Source organism: Syngnathus floridae, chromosome 4 (assembly GCF_059516105.1).
Source record: "Syngnathus floridae isolate MCC-2025c chromosome 4, RoL_Sflo_1.0, whole genome shotgun sequence".
Classification (NCBI taxonomy): domain Eukaryota; kingdom Metazoa; phylum Chordata; class Actinopteri; order Syngnathiformes; family Syngnathidae; genus Syngnathus; species Syngnathus floridae.
In genome coordinates this window covers 7813101-7833192 of record NC_142416.1, presented here as the reverse complement: position 1 = coordinate 7833192, position 20092 = coordinate 7813101, and the positions used below count along the sequence as shown (strand labels likewise).

At 40.9% G+C, this 20092-nt stretch overlaps 1 protein-coding gene and 1 long non-coding RNA gene across 7 annotated transcripts in view; one reads left to right on the top strand and one right to left on the bottom strand.

Moving 5' to 3' along the window:
- krt222 (keratin 222) overlaps positions 1 to 18951 on the bottom strand; it is a 23072-nt gene extending 4121 nt beyond the window's left edge. Inside the window, exons 1-9 of one of the 3 annotated variants that reach the window (XM_088374034.1) lie at positions 18829 to 18951; positions 14891 to 14985; positions 8641 to 9169; positions 8330 to 8556; positions 6647 to 6729; positions 6302 to 6455; positions 3323 to 3595; positions 1831 to 1956; positions 873 to 1093 (exon numbers count right to left, since the gene is read on the bottom strand). In XM_088374034.1, the coding sequence (XP_088230160.1) occupies positions 873 to 1093; positions 1831 to 1956; positions 3323 to 3595; positions 6302 to 6455; positions 6647 to 6729; positions 8330 to 8527 (1055 nt within the window). In that variant the 5' untranslated portion in view covers positions 8528 to 8556; positions 8641 to 9169; positions 14891 to 14985; positions 18829 to 18951. The remainder of the gene's footprint in view (positions 1 to 872; positions 1094 to 1830; positions 1957 to 3322; positions 3596 to 6301; positions 6456 to 6646; positions 6730 to 8329; positions 8557 to 8640; positions 9170 to 14890; positions 14986 to 18828) is intronic. The other 2 variants (XM_088374035.1, XM_088374036.1) reach the window with 2 other exon arrangements.
- LOC148398678 (uncharacterized) lies at positions 13011 to 20092 on the top strand. 4 transcript variants are annotated; one of them, XR_015858061.1, is made up of 3 exons: positions 13011 to 13128; positions 14866 to 14972; positions 17451 to 20092. It is a non-coding gene; the product is annotated as an uncharacterized LOC148398678 (long non-coding RNA). The 4 variants fall into 4 exon arrangements; XR_015858062.1 differs by having other exon boundaries at positions 13070 to 13212; XR_015858060.1 differs by having other exon boundaries at positions 14866 to 20092.

The following is a 20092-nucleotide window of genomic DNA, read 5'->3' as shown; positions in this document are numbered from 1 at the left end:
TTGGTTTTCAGCTTAGTGATGACATAATGAACTTCCCTCCTAATTCACAGGTGTCAAACTCGAGGCCTGTGGACCAAATCCCACAAGCCACTAAATTAAATGTTTAAGTGTCTGCTAAATAGTTTTGTTCCTATTATTTTCGCTGGAAATCTGCAACACGATTGCTATTCAGTTTAGCGATATTTTCCATCATGCATTCTTAAAACCCGCAGGGGGGAAATGTGTGTATGAAACAACTTGTATGACTTTCACAATCATAATAGCCATAAGCATATGTGTCATTTTTACTTTTTGTACTGCATTTTGCATGCAGATGAGGTTGCTTTTAAAGTGTGCCGGAAATCAAGTTGAAATGAGAATGAGAAAGAAATCACAACTATCCAGTGATGAAAATTAGTGACACACCTGTCCAAACTGTAAAATGTGACTGAACAGAGTCAGTCTTTACGCTCAGTCAAAGCTGTCAATCCCAGACCACCCACTTCCACTCTACGGAGGCACTCATTGAACAATATGTCTCCAACACTGCAATTGAATGATCCCTGTCCTTAAAAAACACTAGAACAAATGCTGTGTGATAATTACCGTTTTCTATGAAGTATGCTTGCTATGGCTTGTCAGGGGCATTACGAAATGAGAAAACACCTTTCAAGATTATACAGGCTTCGACCTGAGTTGTTTTGTTTCCAACAGAATTAGAAACCTAGTGTTCCTATGAAGCCCTACGCAGAAAATCCCCCAATAAAACAGGTAAATGCAGGCAGTGAATATAAGCTCAGACAAGATGCGTTGCCTGTTTGAATCAAATAAAAAGCATCACGACCATGCAAGAGTTACCTTTAACTACCCTCTGTGCCTCTTTTATATCTCACCTGCCCTCTTCCTGTTCCAGCAGTCGTCTATAAGTGGAGATCTCTCGCTCCAATTGTATTTTTGTGTTGAGCATCTGGCTATGTCGCTGACGCTGTGTGGCCAGTCCATTCCTCACTTGCTCCAGCTCAGCCTCCAACCCAGCGATCACCTGGGAAAGTTCTTGCAGCTGGCTGGAGTACAGCTGCTGGGTGTTGTGGAGGGAGCTCTCCAGGCCTTTCTCCTGGAGAACCAACCAGAGGCAGTAGTTTGGGTTAAAGAATCGTTTAGAAAATTAAACCTGCTTTGTCTGAGGAATATAATATAAAAGTTGTTCTTCGCAGTAGTACATTTGGTTAGTTGCCTCAGAATAAGATAAGAGCAGAGGTGTTACTAGTATGTGATCTTTGGTTGGGCTCTTGGATCATTTGGGTGGACAACAACAAAATTGTTGCTTTTCCTAAATTGGGTGTGTAAACAAGCCGTTGTTTAATTTTCACAACAGGCGGGCGAGAGAAAACAATTACAGCATCCAATTTCTGTACGGGGTCATCACCCCATGAAAAACGAAAAAAAAAAAAAACCTTAAACCCTTGAAATTTAGATTTATTTTTTATGATGAGCATCTGTATTATGAAATGAGGAAAATTGCTAGCAGATTTTGGTTTGGATCATCTGTAGGCTACAATAGAATACAATAGAATTCGATCAATAGTTTTTAACCCAAGCATGTATGAAACAAAGAGGCACTCCGTGCTAATATAAACAGGTAGATTCAAGTTTAGAGTGATTCATGGAAATTCCTGTATAAGAAGAATGTGAGTCACAGTTCAGTGGAATAATAATTAAGAGCTAGTAATGACATCATAAGTGGATGAATTGAGTGTGATGATGTTCAAATATGTCTTGTTATTTGTTTCATCATGCAATGTGCCATGTCAAGTAAGACTACCCCTGCCTGGTCCAGCTGTGCTTCCTTACCAAGCCATGCAAAGTCTCAATCTCCACCTGGAGGGAGTGCCACTGCTTCCGGGCCTCAGCCAACTCTGCCCAAGCCTCCCTTAGCGCATTGCTGCCGAGGTTACCCTGGGTCCATGCTGCTGCTTCCTGAGTGAGATGAAAATGAAGAAGGTAGATTATATGTTAACAAAGAGTTTGGTGTTTGGTAAATGGATCCATACAAAATGAATTAAAAAAAAGGACAATGGCGATTAATTCCAAATAGGCTGTGCAATTGCAACTAGCACAGAGTCAAAAGAAAAAGAAGACACAGGTAGTGTGGCTTGATTGTGTGAACTGTATGTTGTATGAACATGCAGCAGCGCCGACCTTTGACTTTGTATTCACACAAAGCTGTGCCAGCTGTGTTGACACACTGTACAGTTGCTAGGTGTCTCACACCCACCAAGATGCACTCATCCTGTTTCTCAGCTATAGCAATATTCACACTTTCAAAAGAATCCTAAATCCATCTTGAATGTGACTCTGTTTCAGTGTTGTATTATTTAAATGTTGTGACTATTTGCTGTTATGGAAAAAGCAAAAGCACTTACTATGCCAAACAGCAACAACATACAGTTTGGTGAATTTACTAAGTTTATTGTAAGTTACTGCAAGGTAACTGCGGGAAATTGTACATGCAAATGAGATTCATTGAAGGAAAGATATCGCATGGACATTTGCATAAAGATATGTCCTGTATCAGAGCAGAGGGAGTCAGCGGGATGACTGAAACTACAGCTGTCACTTCCGAATATTTCTAGAATTGATCATTCTAGCGATTATTCCATTGATTATTCGATCAATCGGATGCAATTTTATGTGCATTAAAGTGTATAATTTTTTTTCCTGATTACTGTTCGTCAAGCAAATATTTTGTTTGTTTGGTATTATTTAGTGATTAAAAACCAACTAAACAACAACAAAGCAATATCACACAAGAAATAGTGATGGTCATTGTTTTCGAGAGTAAAAGCACATGTTTGCAAATGTCTTGTTTTGATTAAATACAAAAAATAAACCAGTTTGCTAGGGAATTAATGAAGAATTTATATTTTTGAGAGCCTGATATGAAAGGATTTGGTCAATCTTTCATTAAATAATTTCCCTAAACATTGACTTGAATATTAAAATACAAGGCGATTGATTTGATACTTGATTTATTGTTAATTAATCAATTCATTTTGACATCTCCACCTGAAACTTAAACCTTTTATTGTGTATTAATCTACTCTGAACTGATATTGACTCGAATATTAAAATACATGGCGATTCATCTGATAGTGGATTTGTTGTCAATTAATTTTGACTTCTCTATCTGAAATTCAAATATTTTATTTTGTGTTCAGCTACTCTGGGCTAGGCTTGAGTATATTCATCAACTATGGGCTAGCCTTGAGTCTGCTGACCATGGGCCAGAACAACACAGCAGGAAAAACAACTGACGAGTGAGGATGGAGGAAGAAATCTGTACCTCGATGAGAACGCCACTCTGTGTTGTTGATGCAGCTGCCGCTCCAGCTTCAACCTGGCTCGACCCGGGACAGCTGGGAAGCGAATGTGAGCCTGTACAAGGACTGAGGTGTTGCTCATTCTGTCTATTCAGGTTGCAATGAGCTCTGATCTGGTCAAGGAGTTTGGTGAGCTCCATCCCTGTGCCATCCTCTTCCTGTTTACCTGCTCCCCTGGTCACTGCTAATAGAGCATCGCATGAGGGGGATCGCTGCAACTGCAGAGCTCGGGCTGCCTGGAAGTAGCCAATCAGAGGGGAGGGGGCATGAGGGAAGGGGTGGGATGCAGCAAAAGAGATGAAAGTGAGAAGTGAGAGATGGAGGGACACAGAGAGTGTTCCCAAAACATCCAATGACCGGTACAGTGCATACTGGTTAGAGGACAGACATCAGCTATATTTCCCAAAAAAAGCATCTGCATTTGGAATTATGCATGCAAATTATCAAATGAGTTCAAAATGAATCAGCTTTATAGAGCAACAAAATATTTGCGTACAATATTTTCTTCCATGCATCAAGCATTTCCATTAATGTGTCTCCATTTGGTTTCAATGTGAACCCCTCCGTCACAGTTTACAAATGGCATGGCTTTGCTCACATGCTACCACCACACAATATCAAGCCGTCATGTAAATTTGTGGAATTGCTTGTACCAAGGAAAGTTAATTCTACACATTTTTTGATGAGGTGGCATGGCGGCGTACTGGTTAGACCGTCCCCCTCACAGTTTCACTGTTTCACAATTTCAGCTCCTGATTTCCTGTGTGGAGTTCTCCCCATGCCTGCGTGGGTTTCCTCTGGGTTTCTCACGTTTCCTCCCACATTCCAATAACATTCATGGTAGGACAATTACCAAATTACCCGTAGGTGTGTGTGAGTGCGAATGCTTGCTTCAGGGTGTACCCGCCTACTGCCTGAAGATTACTGGAATAGGCTCCAGCAATTCCATTTTATTTCATTTCATAAGTTTATTGAGCAACCCACTCGAGGTAGAAGTTCAAGGAACTTATCGAGACCTACCCCCATGACCCTTGTAAGGATGAAAAGTTTCAGTAGATGCCTTATGGTTGGCACATTTCTGCCTGATTGTCTGCCAGGAAAAAATGAGTCACTCGCAGAGAACTATACTAGTTGTAAATTCTAACTGGCACATTATGTAATAGAAATACCCAAACGATCGTCACACATCTGCACTCTACTGAGTCGTGACAGACGTAATAATATTACTTCTGGTCTGAGTACTATATTAAGAATAAAGCTATATATTTAACTTCCTCCAAATACATTGTGTAAGTCTGAACTATTGAATGCCATATTTTTTGTGAACCTAAAATTCAATACTAGAGCTGTATCAAGAATCATTCTTTATACCACTGCCTGGTTCCAATTTGTTTATTCATAATGCATAATGCTTGTATCATGGTTTTAATTTGCAGCAATGCATTAAGAATTGGGTGAATAGGTAACTAACTTATTTATTTCAAATTAAATTAAATATATTCAAATTAAATATGCTGAAAGTACTCCTATGATGCATTGCCATTAAAAATGCTCTTAACCTTTTGATCATATTAATGGACTTCAACTACGCGTACCCCTGGGGATACGTGGAGGTACTCCAGGTACGTGAGATTTTACAAAAATATATACCGGTATTAAAAAAACAAAACAAAAAAAACAGTAAGTCTAACTGCCTTGAGAATTAGTTATGAAAAGTTTGATGAAATACAAATGTATGTTTTATATTCAGTATTAAATTTTAATCCTTAATAAACGGACTCTCCACAAACCAACAGCAGTCACCTGCGGTTGCCTTGATGACGCACTGTAACATGGAGACGTGGCTAAACTGTAGCAGCGATGCTGCAGTTGAAAACACGGAGAAACAAGCAAAAACGAAGGCAAAACCAGAGCCGACGAAGTACCGACAGTACATGGAAGACTATTGTTTGATGGGATTTATGTCCACAAGTTGTAACCCACCCAAAGCGCTGTGCTTTTTTTGAGGGGAGAAATTAGCCAACGCTAGCATGAAGCTGGTACATCTCCAGCGGCATCTCACCACAAAACACGGATGGCGGACCATGTTGGTAAGCCACCGAAGTTCTTCAGGAGAAAACTTTCTGACTTCAAGTCATCCCAAGACACAATGCGAAAAGCCTCCACTACATCAGCCAAAGCCCTGAAGGCATATTATGCGGTTTCTTTGCTCGTAGCTAAAGCCAAAATACCGTTCACCATAGCTCCATGTTTTTCATTAAAATATAGTATAAGTGCAAAAGACTCATTCAAGCTTCAACACTGTTCAATGCTTGTCAAATCAAAATCAAATGTTCAATGCAACAATTCAATTTTAAGAGGAAAAAAGTTTCTTTTTTATCCCAAAAGAGGTAAAGTTGATTTTTTATGAGCAAATCTTTATTTATTATTAAATTATCAATTTATTCGTAAACAAGATATTAATTATTTATAATTAAGTTAATTTATTTTGTGAACACATTTTTATTTATGTATATTTTTATTTCCTCGCAAGAGATTATATTACAAGAAAGATTAATATAAATTACCAGTGTTCTGCATACAGTATTTGAGTTATGAAAGGGTTTATGCCTTCTTGGTGGTCACTGTTTACTGTTTATCGTTTTTGTTTCTATATGCAATGTTTGAAACATAAATGTGTCTGTTAGGTACATTGCTACAAGTTGTTTAACTTTAATAAATCAAACACTGATGGGACAATCCTGAACCTCTTTCTTTTCGACTAGAAATGTGTTGCTCTGGTCAGGGGGTACTTGGCTGAAAAAATATTTCAAAGGGGGTACATCACTGAAAAAAGTTTGAGAACCACTGACCTAGAGGATTAGATTAAGAAACAAAATAAATAGAGTGTATATTTACCCTGAATCATATACAGAATCTATTAATGATGTAGAGAAATATACCTGATACTCTTGGTTTATGTCCTGAAGCTCTGTCATGGAGTGAACAATGTCTGCCTGCAGAATCATGTTGCTCTGATCTGTCTTCTTCTTTGACTCCCTTAGCAGAGCTACCTGGTGCTCCAGGTGCATGGTGTTATGCTCTTCCGTGTCACACCTGTAACATATATGGAGAAGATTATTATTCACACGTTACCTCTACCCAAACATTTGGAGAATGGCGTATATAAGTTATAATATGGAAATTCCGAATTCAAAATGGGAACACAATTGTGACATGGCTAGTATCAAAGTAAGTTCCTGTTATAGTTAAAAGGCTAAAAAAAGGTACAGGCACATAGAGCTGACCTGGCCTGAATGGCAGAAGCTCTGGACTTCATGCTTTCAGACTGCAATGCCAACTGGGCATTCTCCATTAGTAGTTTGCCAACCTAGCAAAGCAAAAAACAAATGCAAGAACAACTCCAATGCAGTGGTCCATCTATCAATTTATCCATCCATCATCCATCTATCCATCCATCTATCCATCTGTCCGTCCGTCCGTCCGTCCGTCCGTCCGTCCGTCCGTCCGTCCGTCCGTCCGTCCGTCCGTCCGTCCATCCATCCATCCATCCATCCATCCATCCATCCATCCATCCATCCATCCATCCATCCATCCATCCATCCATCCATCCATCCAATGAAAATGTAATATATATTACCTTCTTATTCAATGGGTTAAAATACAAAAAAGAAAAGAACATACAACAAGAGAATATGAAACAGAGTGTTCTCTACTTGTAGAACTTTTTCACATTTGTTTTAGCATGATTGCAAAACCTATCCGGGACAGGACACACCCATGTTTAAAGAGAGCCAAAGACAGTACAACAAGGAATGTGCAAACCGTTTAGAGGATTAAATATACAGTGCACTTGTTATTTGTGGGTTTCAATAAACTCAATTCCCCTGAGCCTTCAAGAGAGCCTGTGAGATTAGAGGATCAAAAATGACTTAATGTCTTAGCAGATGATTATAATGAATTAATGTGCTCCCAATGTAGCCAAAATAATCATATGCGTTTATATGAAAAGGCACAAAAAAGCAGCAAGCAGTTCAATCTACTGTACTTGCAAAAACATTACACAATCTTGATGTCACTGTGTAGAAAGTGTGAAAACATGTTCAAATGTAACAACATTGTTTGCTGAGAGCACTATTAAAATAAATCGACAGAGACATGCAAAATAACCATAAGAATAATTCATGGCCATGAAGGTAATGAATCCATAATTCTGAATTGTTTTCATATGTGACAGCTTCACACGTGCCACTGGCTCAGTTCCATGTGTATGTAATACTGAGACTTGTAATTGCATAAGTAACAGTTTGAATTACTTTGTATTAATGCTTTGGGGCTGACACATTAGTAAGATACACTTGCTACAAACTAGGGACATCATGTATCACTTTAACTGAATATACGTGTGTAGGCGGCACGGTGACGCACTAGTTAGCATGTCCGCCTCACAGTTCAGAGGGTGCGAGTTCGATTGTGTGTGAAACCTGCATGAGGTTTGCATGTTGCATGTTATCCCCGTGCACTCCAAATTGCCCATAAGTGCGAGTGCGCATGGCTGTCCATCACTGTGTGCCTATGTATTTGACTGTACGTACATCCATCCTGTATATATGTATATGTATGTGCATCTGTCCTGAATATTCATCCCCACATGTAAATTAACAGTTAAGAATAAACAAACTGTAATTTAACAGTAGAAAACAATATTGTCATTCAAGTGGTGGAGATAGGCACTACATTACTATTTCCACAGCTTCGACGAAAATCAAATTCTCTTTGTTTATCAACCGTCCCTACTGCCTGTAATCTACTGTTATTTTACAGAGAAATTCTTTACAGTCTAACTAAAAATTAATTGTAGTCATGATGAGATATTTCACACCTAAAAACACCAACTGAAAAGTATCATGACTGGGGATCTCACATGATCAGACCGTTTTGGTTTAATTATTAATTGCCAGTAGTTTTACCTGAGCACGGAGTTCTTTCACGGCTTCTTCCTGCTTGGACCAATCCTGAGAACACAAAGTGTTCACCATGCTCCTTTCAGCTATCTGGGCTTCCAATTGTTGGTTGGTCTCCTGCAGCCTGTTTACATGCTCCAGGAAGCCCTTCAAACGAGTGTTCAGTGCCCACATGATCTGAGTGGAGTTCTGCAGCGAACCCATGCCTAATTAGGTGTATGTACTGGAAGACACTTTCAATTCCAGTCAAAAGCCAGACATTATAGCTCGCACTATTTTTTTCATGTCATTTTAGAAGAAATAGCACACATACTTACTTGGTTCCCAGCAGACGGGATAATTTCTTCACTTGCAGATACAGCTAACAGTCACACACACACTTTCAGAGGCGTGAACTAAGTAAATGTTTACCAAGTGATACTCACGTGAGGTAACGTGCCCTTCTAATCATAAAGAGCAATAATTGTAGGCAAAAAAAGGGAACAAAATTCTCCCAGTCTGTTTTACTTGGCTGTAGGAATCCAAAGAACCTCTCCTCTCCTCACGGCTTAGCACATTCCTCTCCTGAGAACTGGTCAATACTTTCTTCTTCCCACTGTGTGTGAGGTCATCATCAGTTGGCCCCTCAGACGCAGCCAATGGACTGTGACCAACCTGCCTTTAGAACTTGTGATGTGATGCAGTTTTGATGGTCAACAACAGCAGCGACCTTCTCTTGTCACAAACACACAGCAAATAGACGAGGGGAGAGCCGTGGGGGGTCAAACACAGTGATTACATCACGAGCAGCACTCTGGGGCCCTTTGTCCACTCTGATCCAGGATTACTGAGCTGCTTTCAAACTCACTGCAACACAATGTTCAGGGAGACCCAATGACATGATATGAAGCATGGAACTCGGTAGTTTTGTGTTGTTTACATATAAATTAAACTCATGCACTGCACACACCCAAATACACAATTTTTTCAACCCTGCCCCAAATAGACTATTGCTCAATGACATTCTAATTTTAGAGAGCAATTTATGTCTGACTGTTTGGGGCAAGGTTTTATTCTCTCGTTAAAATCTCTGGCGCTGCTTTAATGCTTTAGACAAAAAGTCACGTATAATTGAAGCGTGTAAAACGAGCTTCAGGTATATTCTGGAGAAACTGGGTTTGGAGTAAATGTCGTAGTTCTTTTACCTCAGACAGTGGTAAATTTCTCCCCAATGCCCTGTGTTGGTGACAGGATAATTTAGGATTACTGAATTTTTATCAACAATGGTTCACTCGTAGCTAGGTATAGAGTGGAACTACGACATTTACAGAAAATGCTTGTAAATAATGCTCAATTTGCCTGTGGTCACAGACAGGCCTGTTCAAAAACAGTAATCATTCAAAACAGGAGGCAATTGATTAAAGGAATTCATTGTGAATGTCATGTGCTCAGTCACATTTCTTCCAGTTCATTGGTAAAAGGACACTCGATTGTGTAGTTCAGTCAAATAAAAGGAGCTTCGAACATATCCCCAGAATAAAAACAGGGCCCTAGATGACGACAAAACGTGACAAAGCAAGCCAGGAACCAAAATTACAATGCTTCCCTTCGTCCTTCAATGACATAGTCAGGTTCATATGTGTAAAAAAGCAGTACCCACACATAAAAAGTGGGTTCTACTAAAATATAGTGATACAAATTCATCAAATCACTACTAAGGTTTTCAGGGGGGTTGAACTTGAGTGCTGACATCGTTTTTACATACAGACCTATCACATGAGCACCCAATCAACGTTTTTTTTAAATATTGTTCGCTATAAGATAACATGGACCAAAAGGTCCATATTTATGAGCACATATTTTCTATTATTGTAAGATCATATAATCATTATATCAAACAGAATTTACTTCATTATCTTTGTTTATAGTCAATCCTTATATTATAATGATATACGATACGTATACAAGAATAATGCCATAATTGCTGTTTCATTTTGTTGTTTTAATTCCTCACCAAAGAGAATCATGAAGAAATTAGATGGATACACAGTATCAGTAATATAAGAAATAGTATAAGTATAGTATAAGAAATCGCTAAATTACAATCAATTCCCCTAATCCTGGATGATCTTTTCCACCTCCTTCCAAAATATTCCCACTTCCTTGAACTCTCTCCAGGTGTGCTTTGCTTTTTCCGGCTTCCTGTTTTTTAAGGAATCTTATACTATTTAATAAGGCTATGTCGATCATCACAGACATGGGTGCAAACCGAGTGCCATAGCAAACCGCCAGACCAGCAACTGAATGTCACCCTCAATCCTCAGACGCTCATAAACCTTTATGTGAAACAAAGCAATACGATCATGATGTCTTTTCATTTAAATAAGCTATGATGTCTCGCAAAACAGCAAATGCTTCATGTATTGCCTGTTTTCTACTTGTTAATTTGATAGATTATTGATAATATATTATAATTTATATAATAATTGATAATGAATAATTGCATTTCACATCACAGTATTAAATTATGCCATGAAGTGAGTTTATTTTACACTTCTTTTGTAAACTAGCCTATACAATCGTTCAAAAGTTTGGGGCCACCCAGGAAATTTTGTGCATTCTATGAAAACTAACATAATTGCACAAGGGTTTTCTCATCATCCATTAGCCTTCTAACACAATTAGCAAACACAATGGACCATTGGAGGCATGGTTGATGGAAATGGGCCTCTTTCACTTATGTAGATATTGCAGTAATAACTAGACGTTTGTAGCTAGAATCATCATTTACCGCATTAACGTGAGCAATCTATCAAATGTATTCCTGATTAGTTTAATGTTACCCTCATTGAAAAAATAGCAATTTGATTTTCAAAATAAGGACATTTCTAAGTGACCTCAAACCTTCGAACGGTAGTGTACATTATTGTGATGAACATGTCTGCCAATAGGTGGTGGCTCGGGCATCTCATCAGGATGCCTCCTGGACGCCTCCCTGGGGAGGTGTTCCGGGCATGTCCCACCGGTAGGAGACCCCGTGGACGACCCAGGACGCGCTAGAGAGACTATGTCTCTCAGCTGGCCTGGGAACATCTTGGGATGCCCCGAGATGAGCTGGATGAAGTGGCTGGGGAGAGGGAAGTCTAGGAGTCCCTCCTAAAGCTGCTGCCCCCGCGACCCGACCCCGGCTAAGCGGAAGAAGATGGATGGATGATGGATGGATGTCTGCCAATAGCGCATGCACGCAATAAACTGGTAATATTTAAAATATTAGCCACAGCCTACCTGTATAAAGTGCCAATTAAACTAGAAGATGCACTTACAAATTATCTTCCTGGTAGATCTTGTGGGAAATTCGTACGGAACAACAAGCACGGAAAGTATTTTGTGGTGTAAAAATTACTTTCTCCAGCTTGGATGAAAAAACAAACAACTTTAGCTTTATCTTGTAGGTGTGAAGTCCTTAAATCTTTCTTTTCTTCATTGAAGTACTTTGACAGTTCTGTAAATTTGCTCATGAAATGTCTGGTGTCCAAAGTAAATAGGCACTCTCTTCAAAGAGGCAGGATAAGGATGACTTACAAAGATGACTTAAGTCTTCACTTATAACAATTGCTGGATTACCGTAATTGCCAGTCTATAAAACGCACCGGATTATAAAACGCACCAGCTAAAATTCAGGGATATTTCTGTTTTTTTTTCTTACATAAGGCGCACCGGACTATAAGCCGCACGTGCACACAAGTTTTTTTTTACAAAGAAAGACAGTACATAGAAAGCCTTTTTAACGTTTTAAGCACATACTTGAACATGTCTTTCTAAACATTGCCTGTGACGCAGCAGTAGTACCGCAGCAACGTGGACGTGTGCACGCAAGTTATTAGCAAAGAAAGACTGGACACAGAAAGTTTTTTTAAAGCTTTAATAACATACGTTAACATTTCTTTCCAAACACTGCCTGTGACGCGGCAGTAATACCGCAGCAACACGGAAGTAACACAGCAAAGTCACTGAGAAGCGGCGGTAACACAGCAGCAACACAGCAGCAACACGGTAGCACAGCACTAACAGGGCTGGTTAAAAAAAACATACCAGTAAAAGTAAAAAAAAGGGCCGTCTTCATCTTCCTCCTGTGCAATGAAACCATCGAAGTCTTCCTCCTTAGTGTCCGATTGGAATAGCGTTAGATATCCTTCGCCTCACACATTCTCAGTCTCTCTTTCGTTGTCGGTTTTATGCATTTCTTCGAGTGTGAAGAGGGTCTGTTCATGCTAATCTTATTCATGCACGAAGTGCTAAATTACATTAAACTAGCGAGCGACACGTATAGCTTAAAAGTGGCATCATATGCATTTCTTTTGTCCCCCATAATGACGTTTTGTGTATAAAAGCTTCCTGTCTTTGTGTGAGTGCGGATGTGCGCGTGATGCGCGAGACGATCAAAACACAAACTAGCACGTCTTCTTCGGCGCATTATCTCTTCTTCGTCTGTCTCGCTCTTGCTTCCTGCTAGAGCGCCCCCTGGAGACCGGAGGCCGTAAAAATCCATAAGTACGCTCCAGAGTAGACACAAGATAATGTCATCAACATCGACTGCCTTTGGCTTAAAAGCGGCATCATATGCATTTCTTTTGTCCCCCATGATGACGGTTTGTGTATAAAGGCTTCCTTTTAGTAATGTCCGTATTGATCGCGTTCTGCGTGATGCGTGAAATGTAAACACAAACTAGCGAGTCTTCTTCGGTGCATTATCTCTTCTTCGCCTGTCTCGCTCTTGCTTCCCGCTAGAGCGCCCCCTGGAGGCCGGAGGCCGTAAAAACCCATAAGTACGCCGCGCCGCCGTTTAAGGTTCAAAGTAACCTTCTGAATAAAATGCATTAAAAGTTCACATTCATTACAACTTGTTTTTGGTGAGTAAAATGTCAGAAGAATTGAATTTAAATGCTGATTGATTGGGTTTTAATACAATGCAGATGGTCCAAACAGCGCCACTGCTTTGTGTAATCTCTGAGTGACATGGCAGAGTAAGAGAAAGGGTTTAGAGCACAGGTGTCAAACTCAAGGCCCGGGGGCCAGATACGGCCCGCCACATCATTCTATGTGGCCCGCGAAGACAAATTGTGCATCAAATTCGTGTGTCATTACTAGAATTGCAAATTGTCTTCACTTTTAATAATATCTTTTTTTTTAAATATTTGACCAGTTTTTACTCATCTGATTTGAAAACGAGTTATTTGTCAGTTTGTTTTGTAGCTTTTACCGTATATAATAGTGTTAAGAGTAAAAGTGATCAAGTCATCACAAAAATCACAAAAAATATCTTATATAAGCCGCACCTGACTATAAACCGCAGGGTCCAAAATTTTGGAAAAAAGTCGCGGCTTATAGTCCGGAAATTACGGTAATATAAGTTTTCAAAATGAAACACTCATATATATGTCATAACAACTTATTGTTATTCAAGATTCAAGAAATTTTATTCGCCATGTTTGGGCGTGCCAAACAAGGAATTTGACTTCGGTACATCACAGCCTCTGTTCAACATTTAGGTGACTAACAACACTCAGGACGTGGGAAAAATGATACAATGTTTCTAACTTGAAAAAGAAGTCCTTACAAATGCCGTTTAACTTGATTGTTAATGGAACAGTTGTCCTAGATAATTTGAAAACCTAAGAAAGAAACTTCCGCACCCTTAACAAATGGTATCTTTCTGTTGGCATCAACATGGCATTTTTGATTAAGTTGATTCAGTCATTTTTTTTTGCCCCATTGAAAGCTCTTGCTGCGTCGCTGCTGGCAGTTTTGTTATGAAAGTCTGAAGAGCATGAATTCTATTAACATGGAATGTCACCAAGCGTGTTTCCAAGTGTCTGCATCTACAAAGATGTAGAATGTAGATGAATATTTACTTTGGAAAATTATGTAAATGGGAACTAGGTGAAAGTCATTAGATGAATTTTAGTTGCATGCCTATACCAGAAGGGAAGGCTGCTGAAATGGGTACAACCTAGCAGGGAATGGAAAGAGCCCCCCATCTTAAAGCTTCAGCTGTGAAAAGTCTAACAATCCTGATTTTATCAAGCTTTATATCTTCTGACGCTTTTTCTCTTTGTGTGGGTGCCATATAACTCTTGGATCATCCATGATGCAATCCCACCTATTGTGTACATTACATCTGAGTCTTTTCAGTCCCCCCCCCCCCTCACATTCTAAAAACATGTAGAGGACCTATTAGTACTCTTCAAGGTTAATTGAATTGATTAACCTACTTAGAAGGTTAATTGACGACAAATCATGTCTTTTTGAACATGTGCGACAAGACAAGAACAGGTGAGGCAAAACTCATCTGAACAGTTTCTATCATACTTAGAAATGAACTGGTGGATAAAGATTTAGACCGACCAGGAAGTTTCTTTAAATAGACAGAAACCTTTACCCATTTTTTTGTTGCTTGCTCGAACAAACAAACCACACCTTAGACTGGTCTGCAGAGCATACCAGTGGGAGAGATGGTAGATTTGTCATTATCAAGACTTCATTCCTTACATTTCATCAAACAGAAAAGAAGATGGGGAAATACTGTACCTGAAAAACCTGACGGGAGTGGTCCAATTCTTCTCACACATATGCATGAACTCTGCGGTGAGGTTCCACCTGATTGATGAAGGTATTGTACCAGTCTGCAAACACAATTACAGTAATTAGACAATAATGCTGCGTGTAATTAACTTTGGTGAGTGTTAGAAGTCTTTCCACCTCAGATTGAGAAATAAAGAAAAAGTCAATGCAAAGAATTGTGGAAAAAGTATTCCAAAATGAGAGGAATTAACATGTATAATAATATGTTATATAATATAATAATACATAATATACAGTGCTTCCAAAATGTTTGCCTTTTGTTTGTTTTATGCACGCCTATTTTAATGTTTAAAACAGTGGTTCTTAACCTTTTTGGAGGTACCGAACCCCATCAGGTTCATATGTGCATTCACTGGAACCCTCTTGGGGGGGGGGTTAAAATCCACTGGTTTAAAATCATCAAACAAATCAAACAAATGTAAACATCACAATTGTATTTAATGTACATACAGTATATATGCATATATGTATATAGGTATATATATATATATATATATATATATATATATATATATATATATATATATATATATATATATATGTATACACATACAGTATCTATCTATCTATCTATCTATCTATCTATCTATCTATCTATCTATCTATCTATCTATCTATCTATCTATCTATCTATCTATCTATCTATCTATCTATCTATCTATCTATCTATCTATCTATCTATCTATCTATCTATCTATCTATCTATCATGGGGGCAGCAGCTTTAGCAGGGACTCCCAGATTCCCTCTCCCCAGCCACTTCATCCAGCTCATCCCGGGGGATCCCAAGGCGTTCCCAGGCCAGCTGAGAGACATAGTCTCTCCAGCGTGTCCTGGGTCGTCCCCGGGGTCTCCTACCGGTGGGACATGCCCGGAACACCTCCCCAGAGAGGCGTCCAGGAGGCATCCTGATGAGATGCCCAAGCCACCTCATCTGGCTCCTCTCAACGTGGAGGAGTAGCGACTCTACTCCGAGTCTCTCTCGGGTGACCGAGCTTCTCACCTTATCTCTAAGGGAGAGCCCGGACATCCTGCGGAGAAAACACATTTTGGCCGCTTGTATCCGGGATCTCATTCTTTCGGTCACGACCCATAGCTAGTGACCATAGGTGAGGGTAGGAGCGTAAATCGACTGGTAAATTGAGAGCTTTGCCTTTTGGCTCAGCTCTCTCTTTACCACGACAGACCAGTACAGAGTCCGCATTATTGCCGACGCTGCACTGATCTGCCTGCCGATCTCGCGCTCCATCCTCCCCTCACTCGTGAGCAAGACCCCAAGATACTTGAACTCCTCCACTTGGGGCAGGATCTCATCCCCGATCCGGAGAGGGCATTCCAGTCTTTTCCGACCAAGGACCATGGACTCGGATTTGGAGTTGCTGACCCTCATCCCAACCGCTTCACACTCGGCTGCGAACCACTCCAGTGAGAGCTGGAGATCATGGCCTGAAGAAGCCAACAGCACCACATCGTCTGCAAAAAGCAGAGACGCGATGCTGAGGTCCCCAAACCGGACCCCCTCAACGCCTCAGCTGCGCCTAGAAATTCTGTCCATAAAAATTATGAACAGAATCGGTGACAAAGGGCAGCCTTGGCGGAGTCCAACCCTCACTGGGAACGAATCCGACTTACTGCCGGAAATGCGGACCAAACTCTGGCATCGGTGATACAGGGACTGAACCACCCTTATCAGTTGGCTCGGCACCCTGTACTCCCGAAGCACCCTCCACAGAACCTCCCGAGGGACACGGTCGAACGCCTTCTCCAAGTCCACAAAACACATGTGGACTGGTTGGGCGAACTCCCATGCACCCTCGAGGATCCTGCCGAGGGTGTAGAGCTGGTCCACTGTTCCACGGCCAGGACGAAAGCCACACTGCTCCTCCTGAATCTGAGATTCGACCTCCTGACAGACCCTCCTCTCCAGCACCACTGAATAGACTTTACCAGGGAGGCTGAGGAGTGTGATTCCCCTGTAATTGGAACACACCCTCCGGTCCCCCTTCTTAAAGATGGGAACCACCACCCCAGTCTGCCAATCCAGAGGCACTGTCCCCGATGTCTATGCAATGTTGTAGAGGCGTGTCAGCCATGACAGCCCCACAACATCCAGAGCCCTTAAGAACTCCGGGCAGATCTCATCCACCCCCGGGGCCTTGCCACCGAGGAGTTTTTTAACTACCTCAGTGACTTTGACCCCAGAGATTGGAGAGTCCGCCTCAGAGTCTCCATGTCCTGCTTCCACAATGGAAGGCGTGTAGGTGGAATTGAGGAGGTCTTCGAAGTATTCTCCCCACCGACTCACGACGTCCCGAGTCGAGGTCAGCAGCACGCCATCCCCACTGTAAACAGTGTCTGTCTAAGGGCATCAGTGAGCTCCTGTAAAGTCTGAGAAGCAACCTGGCGGCGTCTGATGGACCGAAACATTATGTCCCAGAGGTGTTTTATCGGGTTTAGATCAGGTGATCGTGAGGGCCATTCAATTGTGTCAATTCCTTCATCTTCCAGATACGGTCTGCATACTCTCGCCACATGAGGCCGGGCATTGTCGTGGATCAGGAGGAACCCAGGACCTACTGCGCCAGCGTAGGGTCTGACCATGGGTGCAAGGATTTCATCCCGATACCTAATGGCAGTCAGACTGCTGTTCTCTAGCCTGTAGAGGTCTGTTTGTCCCTCCATGGAAATGCCTCCCCAGACCATCACTGACCAAACCGGTCATGCTGAATGATGTTGCAGGCAGCATATCGCTCTCCTTGGCTTCTCCAGATCCTTTCACGTCTATCACAGGTGCTCAGGGTAAACCTGCTCTCATCTGTGAAAAGCACAAGGCGCCACTGGCGGACTTGCCAATTCTGGTGTTCTATGGCAAATGCCAATCGCGCTCCACGGTGCTGAGCAATGAGCACAGGGCACACGACAGGACGTCGTGCCCTGAGGCCACCCTCGTGAAGTCTGTTTCTGACTGTTTGGGCAGAGACATTCACACCAGTAGCTTGCTGGAGGTCATTCTGTAGGGCTCGGGCAGTGCTCAACCTGTTCCTCCTAGCACAAAGAGAACAGATATCGGTCCTGCTGATGGAATGAGGACCGTCTACGGCCCTGTCCAGCTCTCCGAGAGTAACTGCAAGTCTCCTGGAATCTCCTCCATGCTCTGGAGATTGTAGTGGGAGGCACATCAAATCTTCTTGCAACAGCACGCATGGATGTGACATCCTGGAGGAGTTGGACAATCCGCGCAACTTCAGGAGGGTAAAAGAAATCGCCTCATGCTTCCAGTCGTGATAATGACTTTTGCTAAAGCCAACACTTGTGGAAAAACAGTAAAAAAGATCAAGAGGGAGGAACTTGAAATGGCCTCCACCTGCAAAACCAGTCCTGTTTTGGGGAGCATCTCATTGTTGCCCCTCCAGTGCACCTGTTGTTAATTTCATCGACACCAAGGCAGCTGAAACTGATTAACAACCCCCTCTGCCAGTACCTGAACAGATCTAAAAGTAATCAGGATTGGTCCGTGAGAATGGATTGTGCTTTCTCCCCATGATTGGAATAGTCACAGTTGATAATTGCGCACAGGTTGGTCCAGGAAGCTTTGAGTGTTTTTTATTCATTTAAAAAATGAACTCACCAATGAAAATTTACATCTTATGTTGATATGGGTTATCGTCTGAGATTTACATTTGTTTAATGGTCCTAAATATTAAAGTAGGGACAGTACACAAAAAAGTTTGAATTTCCTGAGAGTGCAAATACTTTTTCATGGCACTGTAACTTTAAATAATAATGTGAGTGAAACTAAATGACATGCCATTTTCATAAAGAACAATGCATACTGTGCATACTTCAACACCATGAGTAAATATTTTTGTCATTGCTCCTTACTTACAGTTAAGTGGTTGGACAAAAATTACTATCCTTGTCACGCTTTGATATTTTTCCAAGTACCTGATGGTTGCATAAGCTCACAAAACAATTAAACTAGGTGTGTCACCGTCTCGCAGCCATCGAGCATTACGTAGAATAGGGTTAGGCAAACAGGTTTTCAGCCAAACAAGTCAGGACCAAGTTAGTTAAACAACTATCAGCACACGCAGCAGGGCTCATCTTTCCACTTCACCATTTCTGTGCTGACATTTCAATATGGTGTCAAAATGAACAACGTAAAAGATATCCTTGCAAAACAAGTGCCGGGAACCCACGTTGCAAGTTCATACAAATTTTTATGACTAGAGGTGTTTGGAGAACTGTTTGAAGTGAGATTCATTTGATAATTTCCCGAATTTTTGAAACATCACAACTTGCATTAACTCAGAGTAATGGATGCCAAGGAACAATTAACTCGAAGCTAATACCTGCATGGATGCCACACTCATCTGCAATGCATAATGACACATGTAATGTATGTTTAATGAGAATAAATGTGTTTTATGGCAAGTTTCCAAGACAGAAAGTATTCTATACGCTACGAAGCTAACTGGCAGGTACAGTGATACTCTTTGTAACTTCACAGGTTTTTATCGAGTCGTGAAGTCTAGTACCTGCCAATGGGAGAACGCATCATTTGTACGAGTCACTGCGGGTGGGTGTGGGATTATTGTTGTTAAATTGTTTAAATGCAATTTAAAAAGGAAACAAAGAGAACTTAATTTACTGGTCACAGAGAAAGGGCGAGAGAAAGTAACTAATTCTACCAGTTTATCCAGCTGAAGAACAATCATGGGCGTCATCCATCAGATAACCTCCTGTTATCCACAGGCAGTTGGGACACGACAGCACAGCCCAAACAAGTATCGTTGTTGCTGTCATCAACTGTAAACTGATTTGGCACAAAGAATTTCCTTAATAAAATAGTTCAGACCGAAAATATTTTAAGACACAAATTCAACATACATAACTAAACTATTTCTTTTTCAGGTTGTGGTCGGTCTACAGCAATTTGTTCATTGATTAGGTTGATGAATTAGCCTGTTGTATTTTTTTTTCTTTGCATGGACAGAAATTTGTTAAGTAATTTGTTTGTTATGGTAAATTTATATCATGAGGGTGTAAGTATTCTGCAGCTTCTCTTCATTTGTATAAATTAAAGTGTCTTTTTTCTTTTGAAAGTTATGGAACTAATGGAAAATAATAAAGATATATAAAATTAGCGA